At 34.9% G+C, this 17617-nt stretch overlaps 1 protein-coding gene and 1 pseudogene across 1 annotated transcript in view; both read left to right on the plus strand.

The window, feature by feature from the left end:
• Positions 1-17617, plus strand: part of Lrpprc (leucine rich pentatricopeptide repeat containing) — a 104716-nt gene that overhangs the window by 76132 nt on the left and 10967 nt on the right. The window contains exons 28-31 of the mRNA XM_047522317.1: positions 4184-4326; positions 4411-4522; positions 7535-7661; positions 15344-15432. Coding sequence (XP_047378273.1) covers positions 4184-4326; positions 4411-4522; positions 7535-7661; positions 15344-15432 — 471 coding nt within the window. The remainder of the gene's footprint in view (positions 1-4183; positions 4327-4410; positions 4523-7534; positions 7662-15343; positions 15433-17617) is intronic.
• On the plus strand, positions 10867-12570 carry LOC124963490 (eukaryotic translation initiation factor 3 subunit J-like; annotated as a pseudogene).

Genomic DNA, 17617 nt, shown 5'->3' on the forward strand with positions numbered 1-17617 from the left:
GCCTCTGAAGGGGGTTGGATCAGTTATTTTGGAGTATTTTTCTTTTCTTTTCTTTTCCTTTCCTTTCTTTTCTTTTCCTTTCTTTTCCTTCTGATATTGAGAGTTGAATCCAGGGCCTCATGCATGCTAGGCAAGCACTGTCCACTGAACTTTGTCCCCAGCCCTTGGGACTTGGGAGTATTTGTTAAAAAGCACCTTTGATTTATTTTAAAATAGGGCCTTTTGTACACTCATACACACTCGATTTTGTTGTGAACTTCTATCTACTACAGAAACATGCACAAAGCTAGAGCTCAGTAGTTTATCTCAGTAGTTTATCACAGACAACCCACGTAACTATGTCTTTCTTTTCATATCTTTAATGTTAGTTCTAACTGTATTCATTAACTACAGCTGTGTTAACTGTATTCATTTTCTACTGAAAATGTATTCCTACATGATCTCTTGAAAGATTCAGTTGTAATTTGAATTTTAGTTCTGTTCTTTCCAGTATATGTTGACCTTTCTTTGCAAGTCCTTAGACAACAAACACTACATGAATGAAATTACTCCCTTAACTATGTAAGGAATATTGTATTATTATATTATTTCTAAATGACAGTATTATCACCTTCTTACCATTTTCTTATGTTCTAAGTTCTTTAATTTCTTCTTTACATTTATGAAGTAAAGATTAGTTTATTCTTTGTATACACAAAGTATTCCATTAAAAAATAAAACTGCCTTAACATTTTGCTTTAAAAATTCTTTAAATCTAATTTTTAAAAAATGTATAGCCTCAGCATTTGTTCTTCCTCAAGAGTTAGGTTATTTCTTCAAGTATGAATAGCCATTGACATTTCTTTTCATACTGTCCAATCTTTTCCCCCTCTGTTATTATACTAGTAAAATGAATATAAGTATTAAAGATTGAAAAATATAATAATATAATAGCTAAATGTGAAAATATCATTGTGTTCACTCCTAGCTCCAAACTCCCTGCCTCAGAGGTAACTTTGTCAATTGTCCATCCTTCCAGTTCCCTCTCTCTACATTTAATTTATATTTATATATTTACTTATAATAAATATACGCATCTGCTATATTAATTATTTTATGTTGAGATTGTTTTATATTCTACATTTTTATATCCAACATTGACTTTTTATTAATGATATGAATTAAATTCATAAGAAAGGACAAATACTTGCTTATTTTTCCATTAATTACTAACTCATATACAGATGTCCCTAAAACCTCTAAAGTTGACAAGTGATTTTTTTAATGAATTCATGAATTTTTAAAATATATGTTTATTATTATTATTATTCTCCCCTGTACTGAGGAGTGAACCCAGGGGCACTTTATCACAGACCTTCTTCCCTAGCCCTTTTCAGTTTTTATTTTGAGACAGGGTCTTACTAAGTTGCTTAGGCTGGCCTTGAACTTGTGATCAACCTGCCTTAGCCTCCAGAATTGCTGGGATTAAAGTGTGCTCCATCTTGCCCAGTATAGTCATTATTCTTTTTGGCCTTCAAATTGTGCCATTTTTGTCCAGTGGGAACCCCTTCCCATTAGTTCCTATGTCGTCTGATACACGCCCCATTAGTCTTTGACAGCTCCTTGACTATCCAGGCTTTTGTTTTATAATTCATGTCCCCAGACCTGGAATGATACTCAGATACCATACCTGAAGACAATTGGGATATTTGGAAATTGCTCCATTAAATCAGTAATATGAAGTCTTCGTTTCATACCATAGAGAACATGTGAAGTGCTAACTGTTGCACCCTCATCAGATAGCCATAAAAAGTAGGCCCACAACTGTGTCTGTTGTAAAATTCACTAAGCATCAGAAATCTTTGGTTTTATAGTTTGAGTCTTCAGAGGTCTTTTAGAATAGTCCTCCAGTCGTCTTGTTCTTTAAACAGAAAACCGTGAGATCCTGGGAGGTGATGTGATTAAAGAGGTCCCAGCCCAAGTTTATGGCTGACTGATTCTTGAATTCTTGAATTACAAGAATGATCATTGTCTCAGTAGAAGGAATTTAAAGCCATAGGGGATATTATGAGAGAAAGGCTCTCTGTGCCTTTGTAAACTTTTATACATAGCTACAGATTTTGATACACTGACTGGTTTGATTGCCTCAAATTTTTGTTTTGTGTTTTGTGATCCAAGTAATTTCCAGGAAATTTTTCCCTTTTAAAATTGTATTCACTAACTGGTAGTGTACACCTGTATTCACAGTGACCCAGGAGGATAAGGAGGATTCAAAGTTTGAGGCAGGTCTTGGCAAGTTTTAGGCCAGCCTGGGCAACTTAGTGAGACTCTTATGTGAAAAATAAAAAGGCCTGGGGGTGTGACTCAGTAGTAAAGTGCCCTCGTATTCAATCCCTAGTACCATCCCCTGCCCCCAATTTTTTTTTAATGAGTTGTTTCATGTTGTATTACACTAATTCCCATCTGTATTTACTTTTTTGGAGTCGGGTACCAGGGGTTGAACTCAGGGTCACTTAGTCATTGAACCACATCCCCAGCCCTATTTTGTAATTTATTTAGAGACTGTCTCACTGAGTTGCTGAGGCTGGCTTTGAACTCTCGATCCTCCTGTCTCAGCCTCCCGAACTGCTGGAGTTATAGGCATGTGCCAGCACACCAGCTTGAAATGCTTTTATGTCTATTTCAACAGGTGCATCTAAGCAATGTCTTTAACCTCCCCGAATACAAGTTTTTAAATATTGTTTTGTATCTTTTTTTAAAAAAAGAAAATTATCTTCCCCGAGTTCTTAAAATTTGAAGGAACAGGGTTGTAAATTGCGCACATTTTCTTCATTGTTCAGGATAGTTTGTTAGCTTAAAAATGAATCCCCTTTTAAAATACCTTAGCAACACTAATAGTGGCTCTTGGAACCGCCCTGGTTTTCTTTCCCACCATTCACAGGTCACATTTGGCAGCAACCAGAAGTGCTCAACTTTTTTCCTTTTACAGAATAAGGATTCTGGAGCTCTTGATTTTTCATTAATCAAATAAATTTTCTACTTTCACAGACTCAAAATACTTGAACATTTTAATGAAGGAAAAGTATAAGTACCTTATAAAATTCTTGTTTTGAAAATTGGTTATAAACATAAGGTTTTATATTAATCAGATTAACTTTATTATCACGGTATGTATAAAATGTAGTTTATGTATGACCCAGGGAAATTTTCTTACTCATTTTTTTTACCTTTTTCTTTATTGCTGATTTCTGATGGAATCGAAGTATATTTTGCTTTTTGTTCTCTGAATTTTTCATTTCTAGGAGTCATTAGTTATCAAAAAGCTGAGGGTCTTTTTGTTTTGTGGGGGGTTCTAGGAAATTTTCATTTATTTCAGTATTTTGTTATAATTCTCTAAGAGTCCGTGGATTAGATATATTCATGTTTTCTGGAGTGTTTGTGTTCTAAAGCAAACCCCTTCCTAAAGCTGAACCCTATCAGGAAAGCGTTTAATAAAAGACATCTAAGACAGAATATTTCTTTTGATTTTGCTGTTTGTGAAAACTGGGTCACCAATAAGAGGAACTAAGTTTTTCAGTGTGAAAGAATATGCCTATATTCTTTCCAACAAACTTCCTGTTCCCCTTCATATTTAGTCTGATTGCATTATCTATTGAGATAAGAAATCTAAAAAAAATTATGTCACACACTGTCAGAGATTCTGCAAGGCAACAGAAGAGATTGTTGTCTCTACTCAGCTAAGTAAAAAGGGTTTGTAGATTTGTCATTCGTAGAGCAAAATCATTGATTTGACTGCTTTTAATCATTTCAGACCCACAGTTGTGAACTAGACATTGACCATGTGCTTTACATCTTTGCCAACACTGAAGGGTGTGGCTGAATTGTTACTTGTTTCTAATTTGGATTTTGGCAATGGTCAATTCCTCAGTTACTTTAAAAACACAAACTTTTTATCAGCATAGTTTTCAGTCTTTAATAAAAAAGAGAGGGATCTTTTTATTGTTTTTTAACAGGTAAGATTATTTTAGTGGTTTATAATTCAAAAGGTTCAGAAACGTATACAGAAAAAAGTCCTTGCTTTTGGGCCACAATCACTTGATTCTCCCTGAAGGCAGTATCTGGAATAAATTCAGAACAAGTTCTGAAGATTTTCATGATTTCTATTTAGTATCTTTATTAATTTCTGTTTAATTAAATTCTCCAGAAGTAAATGGTGACTGGCAAAGAGCTGATGCTGCCTGGAATAAAATGCAAGAAGAAAACATTATTCCTCGTGAGAAGACATTAAGATTATTAGCGGAAATCCTTAAAAACAGTAATCAGGAAGTTCCATTTGATGTTCCTGAGGTAATTTGCTTGTAGCATCAGCTTTATACCAAAAAGATCACTGTACTTACAGTCTTTGTTTTACTGAATAATTTTGTTTTAAAGATGTGGTATGAAGATGATAAACATTCCCTGAATAATTCTTCGTCACCCTCACCTGTGGAAACTAATATGGAGAAAGATTTGTTGAACTCCTGCCGATCAAAGAAGAACAGAGGTAGACATATCCACTACGATCTCATTTTTAATAACAGCATGAAGTCTAAGCCCAGTGAGCTAGAGGTGGTCTAGGACAGGAATAGACCTTAACTTTTACACATTATTTTTCTCATTTGGGCATAATTGGGAGAAGTTAAGGTTTGTTGTTATTATTGTTTGTTTGTGGAGTTTTTTTGTTTGGGTTTAGTTTTTTTGCAGTGCAGAGGGTCAAATCCAGGTCTTGCACAAGGTAAGCTAAGGAGCTCTGTCACTGAGCTACGCCCCAGCCTACATGAAGTATTGAGGGTACTTCCTGTCTCCCTTCATATCTAGTCTGATCGAGGTATTGAGGGATGAAAAAACAAAAACAAAAAAACCAAGATTTCTGTAATCATTTTTAAACCTTAAAGAACAAAGAAGGCAAATCTGTCCAGACATTAATAATTGTTAGATATATGTGATGGGTAGAGTAGAGATGGGGTTCATGATTCTGTTCCTTGTACTTTTCTATAGGTTTTAATTTTTCTTAATAAAAACTGTAGTTGATGTACATTTTTATCAATGATTATATTCATGTGTCCCTTAACAGGGATATGTTCTGAGAAATGTGGCCTTAGTCGATTTCATTCTGGTGCAGACATCATGAGTATACTTATACAAACCTAAGATGTCAGCAGTGTCCCTAATCTATGTAGCGTTGTTGACTGAAATATCATGTGGCACATGACTATACTTTGAAAATAAATAACATGGTCACAATTTGGGGGGACAAATATGATTTTTATCTCAAAGCAAAAATACGACTAGAGTATTAACTACCATAGTAGTATGTGTTAAAGTGATCAAGTGATCTCTAAAGGTTAAAGTCCTTTTTCTTGTTATTTCCCTTTCTCTATTAGTAAACCTTCCCAAAGGCGTCTCATCTCAACTTCTTCATGCCCTTTCCAAATCACATAGTACTCTTTTCTCTTGTTTTTATTAATTTCTTCCCATAGCATGATTTAATCTCTTTAATTTTTAGGTAGATTTCAACTATGATTTGTGATAATCTATTAAGAAAATAAATATAGCAGATTTGAGATTTGTTTGTTTCATTTTAGTATTGACAGCTTGGGATTCTATTCAGTAGAAAGGAATCAGTTAGAAATTCATAGCACTACTTAGTTTCCTTAACTAGAAATTTGATGACACTGACATAAAATTTATGAAGTAAGAATAAGCTAATCATATAGAGAATATCTGTTTTCCAAAGTAAAAGTTTTATTCCTTGAGTCATTTTCCTTTGCTTCTTATTCAGTTTATGCATCCTTGACTCTTTTACCATGTGTCTGTTAAAGTTTAACATAAAATTATCATTGTCAATACTGTGTAAATATTCTGGTGAAATTTTGATTTGACTAAAATGAATGTAAGGTTAGAATGTGGTTTTTGTTTAGAGATTCTGAAACTTTCATATATAGCCTTTTAAAATTGTTTTTAAGTGAATACATATAATTAGTTAACTGAACATAATGCAGTCATTTATCAATTGGTTTTATCCTATTAATTCAGAGGTTTTTAGATACTTTTAAAAATGTGTCAGGATTTGAATGCTTAGCAACACATAAATGCTTTGAAAATGGAATATTCAGATTAGTATTTTTCTGATAATTCTTAAGGGTATATTGTGATTGTCACACCAGTAACGAAGTTGTGGAAATTATAGTAGAGTCTTTCTTGCTTATCTGTGCGTTTCGCTTTCTGCTTTTGCCAGCGCCCTAGCACTTGCAAGTGTTCACACAGAAAATTCCAGAATAAAGCAGTTGGTAATAGAATGGCAACAAGGGTTATTCTTTGGAAAACTCATTTAAAATTTTATTAACTTGTGCCACAGTTACTTTCACTCACCCAAACCGTTCTCCTTAGTTAGGATGCAAATAGAAATATTGTCATATCTTGTTTCCCTTTTTTTCCTCTCAGTTTAACGTGAAGAGATAAGTAAGTTTTTGACATTGCCACTTCAATTTAGTTAAGGGAATAATGCACACTCTCCTGGCTCGTGCATACAAGCATTATAGTTTTTGCTTGTTAAGAAACCTCAAGTAGCATAGAATGTTCTTCTGAACATTAGCGTCACGTCCATTCCTCGATTGCATGTTCTCCATGTCTTTATGTTGAGCCTTATGTACATAGAAGGCTGTACCTGATAGTTAAGTTATGCTCTCCCTCTATTGTGATGTGTTTATCCATACAAGGGAATGGATTGTAGTTTCAGTTGGCTGTTTATAGCCAGGCAATTTTATTTCAGAAAAGTAAGTGACTGAAAAGTGTAGTTACTTCTCTTTTGGTAACATCTTTTCATTCACTGACAGTTATTGTGAACAAGTGAAATAAAACTGTTAATCAGTCAAACAAATGTTGCCTAGTTTACTTGTTAGATATCTGTATATTTGAAAATTGTATGTTTTTGTATAAGTCCTGTCGTAGCCAAATAATTTGATCTCCTAATTTTAGAATTATAGGCTATATTCACTTTAATGCTATTGTACTGAAATGTTAACCATTGTAACCACCCACTTATAGATTAAAGATTGCTTTAAAATGAATCCTTTGCTCCCCTCAATCTAAATTATACCTCTGGTTTATTTGGACTTTAACACACATTTCACAATTTATTTTGAAACTGGCATCATCTTTTGGCAAATTCAGCAGAGCTATTTCTCATTTTTACTGGCAAGAACATAATTTATTGATTTAAGAAAGCTAGTATGAAAAACAGTTTTAAAAGTAAACCCTTTCAGGTACCATCCACTTTGAAATAGGAGTTTCCAAAACTGTAATTTGACTTTAAAAGATTTGAAGAATGATATCATCTGCTTGTGCCATCAGCATGTATCTCTGATAAATTGTAACAGTTTGGTGAGTATTTTAAAAGAAACAGAAATATATAGGCTTAGGACTTTGGTTTGGGGTTTTCCCCTTCCTTTTTGCCATTTCAGAATAACGTCATCTTTTTTGTTGTTGTTTTTTGTTTTTGTCTTTTTTCTCATAGATGCATATAATATCTTCCTGAAAGCACAAAGGCAAAACATTGTGTTTAGCAGTGAAACTTACAACAAACTAATACAATTACTGTTGTCAAAGGATAGTTTTCCACAGGCAATGCAAGTTAAAGATTTGTAAGTATCAGTCTGTTTGTTAAACATTTTGCTTTAAGAAATACTGGCTACCATTAAGATTGTTTTAACATGTTGTAGTGGTAATCACTCATTTAGCCTTAGTTACCCAAAAAGATCATAAGAAATGTTAACTCATTTTTTTTAACCTATAAAAAAGGTAACCATTACTGCCCATACATAGTACATTTTCTTTTCTTTGTATGCTCACAGATCATTTTAGATATCCATGTACAGAAAAGTAATTATTTTTTTTCTTGTTCAGCAACTAATTGCATAGACCTTTTGTAATAAGAGCAGTCTGTTGTAATGAAGGTACAAAGGTCTTTGAAAAATTAGGGTTTGAATGTTACTTGAAAGCACTGTGTCCTTAGGGGAACTTCGTGCTGTCTCTGAACCTTGGTTTTTCTTCCAGACAATGAGTGCATAATATTACTTACATTAAAAGCACCTTAGAGATACTAGAGGAGATAGGGAAAATATAGGTTCTCAGTACATTTTCTATAGCATTGCTGCTTCTCCTTTTGTGTTTTTAAATTTGGTTTTGGATTTTTGAAAGACAGTTTCTTTGGTGGTGGTGCTAGCATTGGTTTTGTCTCTTGGGCTAACCAGCTAGATGAAAATACTTTGCTAATCAAAATAAGAATAAAGGTTTCCTTACTGATGTGTCAGGTATCTTAACCGTCTGTTATCTTACCCCAAGTTACTATCTTGAAAACTTGAGTTATTAATCACAAAACAGTCTAGGAGGGAGGAATTGAAAGTCACCTGCCTTGGAACATAAGCATGTTGATGGGTCAATAGCTTTATTTTCAATGGAAAAGACAACTGTTCCTAATATACCATGGATTCTGAAGTAATCTCTCAACCACTTTTTACCTACAAAATTTTTAAGTCCTAGCACTTTCAGAATATTAGAATTCTGAATAGAAAATCAATGCTTGCCATTCTTTCAAGTCACTGGTACTTAGTGTTAATACTACTGTTGTTAGAAGTGTGCGTGGTAGGTCTATTCTTAGGGTTTGTTTTGGTACATTTTTGAAAAATGTGTCATCTATGACTACTCATTTTGGGTAAATAAATATGTGTAGTCTTGAATCACTTGCATGATGGTATAGATTGTCAGGTATTTAATGTACTCTTATGTCATTTATGTGTTTACTCGATTACTAATTAAATTATGTATCTTTAGAACTCTCAATGTACCGGCAACTAGTGACTTGGAAAATTTTACTGTATTGTGCCATCTATAACCACTGTGGGCAAGGGGGTGGGTGGACTATCTTCTAAAGTTACTCTTCTCAAAAAATTACTATGAAACTGTCCCATAATCAAAAGTGTTCTGAAACAGTGATCATTTGGAAAGATAGAAAAAAGAGAGAAACTTTTTATGTTGAAAATTAGCTATTAAAGTGAGGACATAGAGCAAAAATGAAAACTTTGAAAAACAAAACCATTTAGTGCTGAGAATACCTTAAAATGATCTTAAAAGAGAATGATCTTAAAAGTACAGATAAAATTTTTTTTTCATTCTTTTTGGGTTTGTTCTGGAATAGCAGTCCTTACTCTGGCAGCATAAAACGATTCCCCACATCCTACCACAAGGTGGGCAACTGCTGTGGTGCCAGGTGCAGGAACCTGCATTTTCCTAAGCCCCCCAGGTGATTCAGGAGTCACCATCTCTAACATTTTGATTATACACCCTTAATAATTGTACTAACATATCACTGTAAGTATATTATAGCACATACTTTAAAAAAAAAGTTCATAAGATGAGATGGGAAAATGGAGTTTTAAACTTGTCCTTGCCTCTTAGGGCAGGTGCTCATATAGGATCCTAAAAGAGTCTGCAGACTGCTGTTGCAATCAGTTAGTGGCTTATGAAATCTGTGGGACAGAATCAGCATTTTTCTTTTTTAAATGAAAATATCGAAGCACTTCACGTAGTGAAGATAGCATTTTGTGAAATGTTGACTTCAGTTTTATGTGCATGTATATGTCTGTGTACTGGGATGTAGTATAAAACATCATTTCTTTCTATAGTCCTATGAATCTTGACAAGTTTGAAAGACACTGACCTAAAAGAACACAATCCTTATATTCACAACCTATCAAATACAGGTTTATCTTCTTTCCTTCCCTTCCTCTCTAGGTTTTTATAAAGACATTCTAACATATGATTGACATATAAAAAGATGCACATGTTTAATGTATGTGTACCTGAATGGATTTGGGGATAAGTATATACTCATAAAACCATCACCACCCACCAAGACCATAAACATATCCATCTTCTCCCTCCTTTGTTGTTGTTGTTGTTATTGGGTTTTGTGTGCGTGAGAATACTGATAATCTACCCCGTTAGTAGTTTTATCATACAATATTGTTGGCTGGAGGCAATGTGGGTAGAGCTCCAGAATTTACCTCGAATAACCAACTTTGCACCCTTTAACTATCCTCTCTCCATTTCCCCTCCTTCCAGCCCCTGCCAACTGCCATTCTACTCTTTGCTCTTGAGTTTGACTATTTAGATTCCACATAGAAGTGAGGCTTTCTGTATACTTGAAAGCGCTTTAATTTTAGCCATTATCACACTAGCATTATTCTACAGCTTCCTTCCCCACATAGCTCTGAGTCCAAGATCTAAAACCTCATATCAACCTGGGATTGGGAGCAGTTCCTTTCCCTTAAACCAATAAAATGTATCTAAATAGAATTATAACTTGGTTTAAATCTATTTGGAACTTTTGAAAATAACCCTGAATTGGGGATTCAGAAGTAAAAGTTCCAAATTCCAGCTAATTATGTTACTAGGGTCTGTCACGCAGTATCTCTGCAGTCATGTCCTAGTTCATTGCCAATACTAAACTAGGCCATCTCCTCCTTCCAGCATCTGTATCAATGGTCAGAGTGAAAAGGAATTTTTTTTATAGGCAACTTTATTGTTACATGGTGACCATATGAGCTACTGTAGCAAGGGGCAGTGCCCCCTAGTATTATTCTGCCTCTCTTGCTCTCAATCCATGAACAGTAATCCATGATAATTATGTACATAATGCTACTTGTTCAATCTCAAGACCAATAGTTTTCCTGCCATCTTTTTTTTGATAATTCCTTTGCTGACTCTTAATATGTTATAGATGCACTTGACTTCTAATGAGATTTCTTCAGTTTTATTGGCATGGTCATTTAACCTTCCCAAGAAGTAATGGAACCTCAAAAGTAACAGTAATAGTTGCCTTGAAAAAATTTTAAAGAAACCAGCTTTCTTCTATATTTACTTTTTTCATATTTCAAAGTAATATTTTACTAGAGTGAATTGTTTCAAGGGAGGAAAACTGCTTATTCAAAGAGCAGTAAGGGATATAAATTATTTTAAATCTCTGATAACACTAAACAGTAATCTGAGTGAATTTGAGAACCATGTAACAACAGCCCTGCTTTATCTTTTGAGAATTGCTCTTAATTTTCTTTTCTCCTTACTAGCTTCCTATTTCATCCTTTCTGGAAATAATGCTAAGTCTATGGTTTTTACTGGATTAGCCAGTTTTTGTTATCCAGAGTAATATAAGTTATAATCACTGACTAATGTCCTGGGTACTATTTTTTGTTGTTAAATCCCTTAAGATACAATAAAGAAGATCCCCCAATTTATGCTTATAACCATATCCTGAGTTATAAACTCTGTAATTCCAAGTAAATAATTCTAGGTACTTCCTTAGGCCTTAGTATCTAAACAACAACAACAAAAACTTCCCAAGTAAAAAGAAGACAGCCCTACACCTTTGTTGCTCTGTGATGACACTGGTAAAGACCTGGCAAATCATTGTTTTAAAGCTATTAACTACGTCAAGCTTTATTAAGTATATAAAGAACTCTAGTCCCAAGAGGAGGCTTCTGTACTCTCCAAAAATATCTCTTGGGAGGTAACACAAAATTTATAGTCCTCACAATAATGATTTTTATTAAATTAGTTGCTTTATAAAACAATGTAGGTGTCATAATTGTTAACAGTTTACCAAACTGTAGTTAACTGGTGCAGTTTGCTAAGCATGTTTTATAAAGGAAAGGAAATGGCCAAAACCCTGTTAATGTTGTTCCATTGCAGCCTAGGAGAACAAAAAAGATTTGTTTCTCATACACTCGAATCAGACAAATAAAAACAGGTAGAGTTTCCCTCCCCCATCTGAAACACTTCATCAGTAGAAATAGGTGGAAGACCTGGGGCGACAGCACTGCTGGTGGGGACCGCTGGGAAAGCGAGAACCAGGACAAGGACTTCAAGGATAACAGATGTTGATGATGATGATGATGATGATGATGATGAAGAAAAAAAGAAGAAGCAAAAGTAAAGCCAGAAATAAAATTTTCAGAAAAGAAAAAAAGTAACAGAGAAAATAAAAGAGAAAGAACAGCAATAGAAGAAAAAGCCAGAGGAAATTAAAAAAAGGTTAAAAGAACCTGAGGAACCTAAAGTGCTAATGCCAGAAGAACAATAAGCAGAGAAACTTTGGCTTAAGAAATCAGAGGAAGAGTCAGACCTTGAATTAGCAAAAGAAGTTTTTGGTGTTAATTATACAGTTTATGGAATAGATGCTATGAACCCATCTTCAAGAGATGATTACATGGAATTCGGAAAGTTACTAAAACATAAAATTACACAATATGAAAAGCCATGCTATTATGCCAGTTCGGGGAAGCCTCAGTTCAAGATATATGTATTTCATTGAAAATTGATGACCTGGAAAGGATTGCCAATTAATTGACTGAAAAAGAGAAGCAAGAAAAGCAAAGCCAGAAAGAAGAAAGGTGTGGTCCCTGGAGGGGGTTAAAAGCCACCACAAAAGACGATCTGGCAGATTATGGTGGTTACGATGGAGGCTATGTACAAGAATAGGAAGACTTCACATGACATTGTATGCTCCTGGCATCGTCTTTCTGTTGCCCACCATCCCTTCAACATGTAGCACAACTTCCTTTCCTTTCAGTTCTGCCAAATGCTACCATCAGAAGTGCAGTATCTTTTGTGCTGGTTATTTTACCCTTTGACATTTAGGTGCTGATGTGCAAAAGAGAGAACTTGGATCTTGTTGCCAAGGGGTTAAAATTGTGGGACCCTCAATTGCTACTAAATCATAGTTTTATAAAACAAACCTAATGGGCTGGGGCTCAGTGGTAGAGCGCTTGCCTACCACATGTGAGGCACTGGGTTCAGCCTTAGCACCACATTAAAAAAATAAACAAAGGCATGATGTTCATCTACAACTACAAAAAAATTAGAAACAAAAATACCCAATAATTTGATTCTGTAGCAGCAGTCACTAAATTGGAAACAAATGTAACATGACAAAAAATTATGGCAAATTATGTAGTATTTACCAGCACCATTCAAAATATAGCCTTAACCATACCTCCTATGAAGTACTTCATAACTTCTCAAGAAAAGCAGTTTGCAGCAAGGGCATATGGTGTGTACCTAGTATTAAAATTGCTTTGTCTTAAAATTGAGCATGAGGATGTTAAAAATACATTGTAAAGAAGACTGCTTATCTCAGACTGAAGATACTGCAGCTGAAAAGTACTAGTGTGATACTTAACAATTAAATGACCAAAAACTTCCAACTTTGAAGCTGAAAAGGTAAACCCCATTTTTGCAGTACAAGTTGTGGAATCACTTATCAGACTAAGTAGTGTTACATAAGCACAATCCATAATCGTCCATTCATTGCTATGAAATGTCTAATGTGGAACATTCCCTGTGATACTGTCTTCTTTTAAGATGGATTAATATTTGCAGTTGATTGTAACATGAAAGATTGATACCCTTTCCCTCTGCAATTTTTTTCCTCTTTATTTTAGTAGTTCTAAAAAAAAAAAAAAGTATGGGATTCTGTGCTGTCCCATTCAGTAGCCACTAGCCATATGTGATTAAGTTATTTAAAGTTAATTAGGTTATATTATTTCTCTTACTTTGTCATAGTAGCTTGTATAGCCACATGTGAGTGGTGAGCTGTATTGCATTGCACAGGTAAAGAATATTTCTCATCATCATAGAAATTTTGGTATCTAGGAAAATAATCAGAATTGCAAGTTAAAAGCAATTTTCTTTTATTGTATGGATGACTGCAGTGCAGAGGTCTCTATCAGTAACTTTTTGTAGTTTTTCCCCTTTTACCAGTTTAGAACATATTTTGGTTGAGATTGGTCAGTCTCTCTCTATATTATGTAACAGATATGGGAGCTTTTCTGATCCTTAGCTCCACTCTCATAAATGAGTAGACAGCTTCTCCACATAGGAAGAGATTATTTTAAAAGAATGTTACATGTTTTGAAGTTTTCAAAAACCTCAAAGTGTTTTTCACACTTGTCAGTTAAAAGAGTTTTGTTATGTGGTTTTAGAACCTCAGGCAATATTTTTAAGGAGATATGGTATAATACATGTAATAATATTGGCATAAGGAGTGCACTTTTGATAGTGTCTAGTTTTTATTTAATCATGCCACAGATTGAGAAAGTAAATCCCTTATTTCACGTAATTTATAGTCTCATGCATGATTCGTCGATTTAGGAGCTTTGACAGATGGGACAAAGGGAAAAAGTCAAACTGAGCAATGGGTGCTTTGGCGGGATTTAAGAGGATTGGCAGGGGGATAAGAAAATCCTGTGTCCAGGGACTGCAGGGATGAACCTCAGAGGCTATAAGGGACTGAGGGGATAGGCATGTTATGGCATTTTGGGGAGGATTTTATTGGGAGTGGCGAGAATAATTTAGCAGCGACCCTACTTTCCTCGCAATCTGCTCAGCTAGAGGCTCCTGTGGCGGGCTGTGCAGGGTTGGGAGCGAGGTCAACACTGAGCTTGGTAAGGCAGTGGCAACAATTGCTTTTGCCCTCTTTGACCTGTGATTTCCTAATCCCAAAATGAACCTGGGGCATTAAGGACACCCAGAGAGAGATGCAAACAAGTCATTTCCCATTAGATTTTGTCTTTTTTTTTTTTTTTTTTGGACTCCTGTAGGTTTCATTGAGAAGTAAAGCATTTTTTTTGCTCTTATGTTTAAAAAAGTTAGGGTTCTCCTTCAAATCTAAAACTGGGATAGGGTTGTTTTGTGAAATTTTTAATTTAAATGTGAACGATTTTGGTTCTGCAGTATGTTTAAAAGCTTTAAGAACTCTATGTATCTAGATGACAGAAATTTGAAAATTAATCAACCAAATGATATGGTGTTGGTTAGTAATATGCTGTAGTTTATGTTTAAAATATACAGGGCTGAAAATAAATGTTCATTTTTGTTGCAGGAAGAATAGTTTTACATTTTATAATTATGGTGAATATAGGAAAAAGTATCCAGCTTAGGATACAGCGGAACAATGCAGGGCATGCAGTTATTTTAGTCATCTAATATGTCAGCATTCAAGAATCTGAACCGATTGTTTAAAAAAAATCTTGTACTTTGTTTCTTTTGTTGCTCATTTCCAACTTTGTCATCTGTCAGAATGCAAAAAAAAATTATCCTTCTATAACCATTGACAGGATAACACAAAAGCTGTCTCCAGGTCGATATTTTGCAGCAATATTTTTAACATACGAACAGTAGTTTTTATAATTTCACCTTGGTGCTCAACCATTTATTATCGTATCAGAAGCATGTCAGTAATTCCTTTCTAAATGTCTGCTTCTTTTAGCGCTGAGACCCACATCAAGGGCTTCGCACTGAACGATGCTGCCAACAGCCTCCTCATCATAACGCAAGTTAGGCGGGATTATTTGAAAGGTATGTCACAATGCTTGACCTTTACGTCACATTAATGCCTCTGCAGATTTTTCTTGTAACGCCCTTCGAATACTTGGATAAAGGAGTCCATTTAGCAAATTACCTGCTTATCAAGAGCCTTTTGTGGTAGCTGAGAGACGTAAATTACTGTACATGCATTTATAATACAGCTTGAATATGAATGTACTTGTCATTTGACCACTTAGTCCAGTTTCCATTCCATTTAACACAAGATGGGTTTTCTTAAGATGAATCACAGCTCTTCAGACATGCAAAATTTGTGTTCCAGAACGAGAGAAAGTACAGGCTTTCAAGTGCGTTAAAATTCACAGCACAAGTCATTTTGCTTTGGAAATTAACATACTTTCGGGTGTCTGAAACAATTCCCAGCAGTTGTTTCTTGCATATTGTGTTGGTGTGTGTGAGATAGCAAATGAGTTAAATTGAGTGTTAAATGTGTGGGATTGTGCACTAAATGATTATAATATTGATTTTTAAAACTTAATCTAATACTTTTTTAATAGTTCATAATATCAACAGCAATAAAATATGGTATTTGTTCGAAGTTTAGAGTTTGTAAATGAATGTTGAAAGGGTAACACCAGAGAGATGTAGAGATGATTTGGAGGAATGCTGGCATGGGGGCCAGTGGTTTGGTAGAGGGTTTGCAGTGAGCTGGATTTGAATCTGGAGCGCTTATGAATGAGCTCCCAAGTGGGACAGTGATGACCCTCTTGAATTTAGGTAAGTAGCATTTCACATTTGAATTTTAGTCAACACAGTAATACCACAATTTCACTAATATAACAAAACTCACTTAGGAGATCTTTAAGATTGGGATAAAAAGCTCTTTAACAATTAAATATGTTACGTGTATCTTCCCCAGTCTATAATAGCAGGGTTAATCCTGGCTTACATGTTTATAAAATATTTCACATCTCTGAAAGTTGGTATTGCTTGTAATACTCAAACATGCTGGTCTTTAGCCATTTCCCTAAATGATTAGCACTGCATACATAAGTTGTGATTTCTCCCTTTGCAAAATTTCCACCCCAGCATTACATAAGGCAGGGCCCTCCTATCTAAATGTTCTCTTTCAACAGCCTTAAATTGTAATTGAATAGGGTAGGACATGTTGTTAAAACTTTAGATAAACAACTTAAAGACATTGAAAAATGAAAAATTTCCCCCATATAAACTAGCTTATTGTTGTAAATCGCTGTTTCCATAGGAATGAAAAATAAAAAACCCTTTTTTTTTTTTTTTGCGGTGCTAAGGATTGAATCCATGACCTCACACATAATACTATAGGCAAGTGCTCTACCGCTGAGCTGCATCCCCAGACCCTAAACAAAGCACTTATTAATTTTAATTTCAAGGGTTCATTTTGGGGTTGAATCTGACCTAAGTTTAACTTGACTGCTATCCTTTACTAATATGTTAGGTACCCCATGAAAACGATAAGAAAGCTCATGGTGTAATTTCTCAACTACTCTTCCCAGCTGTTCAGCTCAAATAGAGGATGTCTGAGAACAGAAGCCATACCCATTGTCCCCCCTCTGCAACCCCCACACCCAGCCCTGATGCCCAGCCTGACCACACACTAACCACTTGTTGGAATAAAGTGATTGTTGGCAAGGATAGGAGTAGTGTTGACCCTGTTTCTATCTCCATATTTTGCTCCATTGCCAGTGAGAGGCCGTGATTTTTAAAGAACCCTTCTGTTCTTCTGTCTTTATTTCAGGTTTCTTTTAATAAACCCAATCTAAGGCAGTAAGAAAAAAAAAAAAAATGAAGACATATCCTAACTGTAATTTTATAAGCCAGTAGTGCTGTAGAATATTAAAAGCTGATAACATGGCATCTTTACAAAATACTCAGTATCACTAGTGAATGATGGAATTGAGTGGTAATGGGAAAAGACCTGGGGGTAGGGATGTGGGTAGGTATCATTTTTGGTGTCTCTTAAATCACTTGCTGTACAGTAGACAAGTTCTATGTAAGAATATGATTTAGGTCACGAGGTCTCATGTTCCCTTTGAATAGAAACAAAATCATCTATTCTGCTCACCTTTCTACCCTCTCATGTACCCATAGATGCAGCCTCTGGGATGGTTAGACTCATTTTGGTATCTAGCATTATCACTTTGACCTTTGGAAAATATTTAAATTCTCTGCTTTAGCA

This window comes from Sciurus carolinensis, chromosome 13, assembly GCF_902686445.1.
Source record: "Sciurus carolinensis chromosome 13, mSciCar1.2, whole genome shotgun sequence".
NCBI lineage: Eukaryota > Metazoa > Chordata > Mammalia > Rodentia > Sciuridae > Sciurus > Sciurus carolinensis.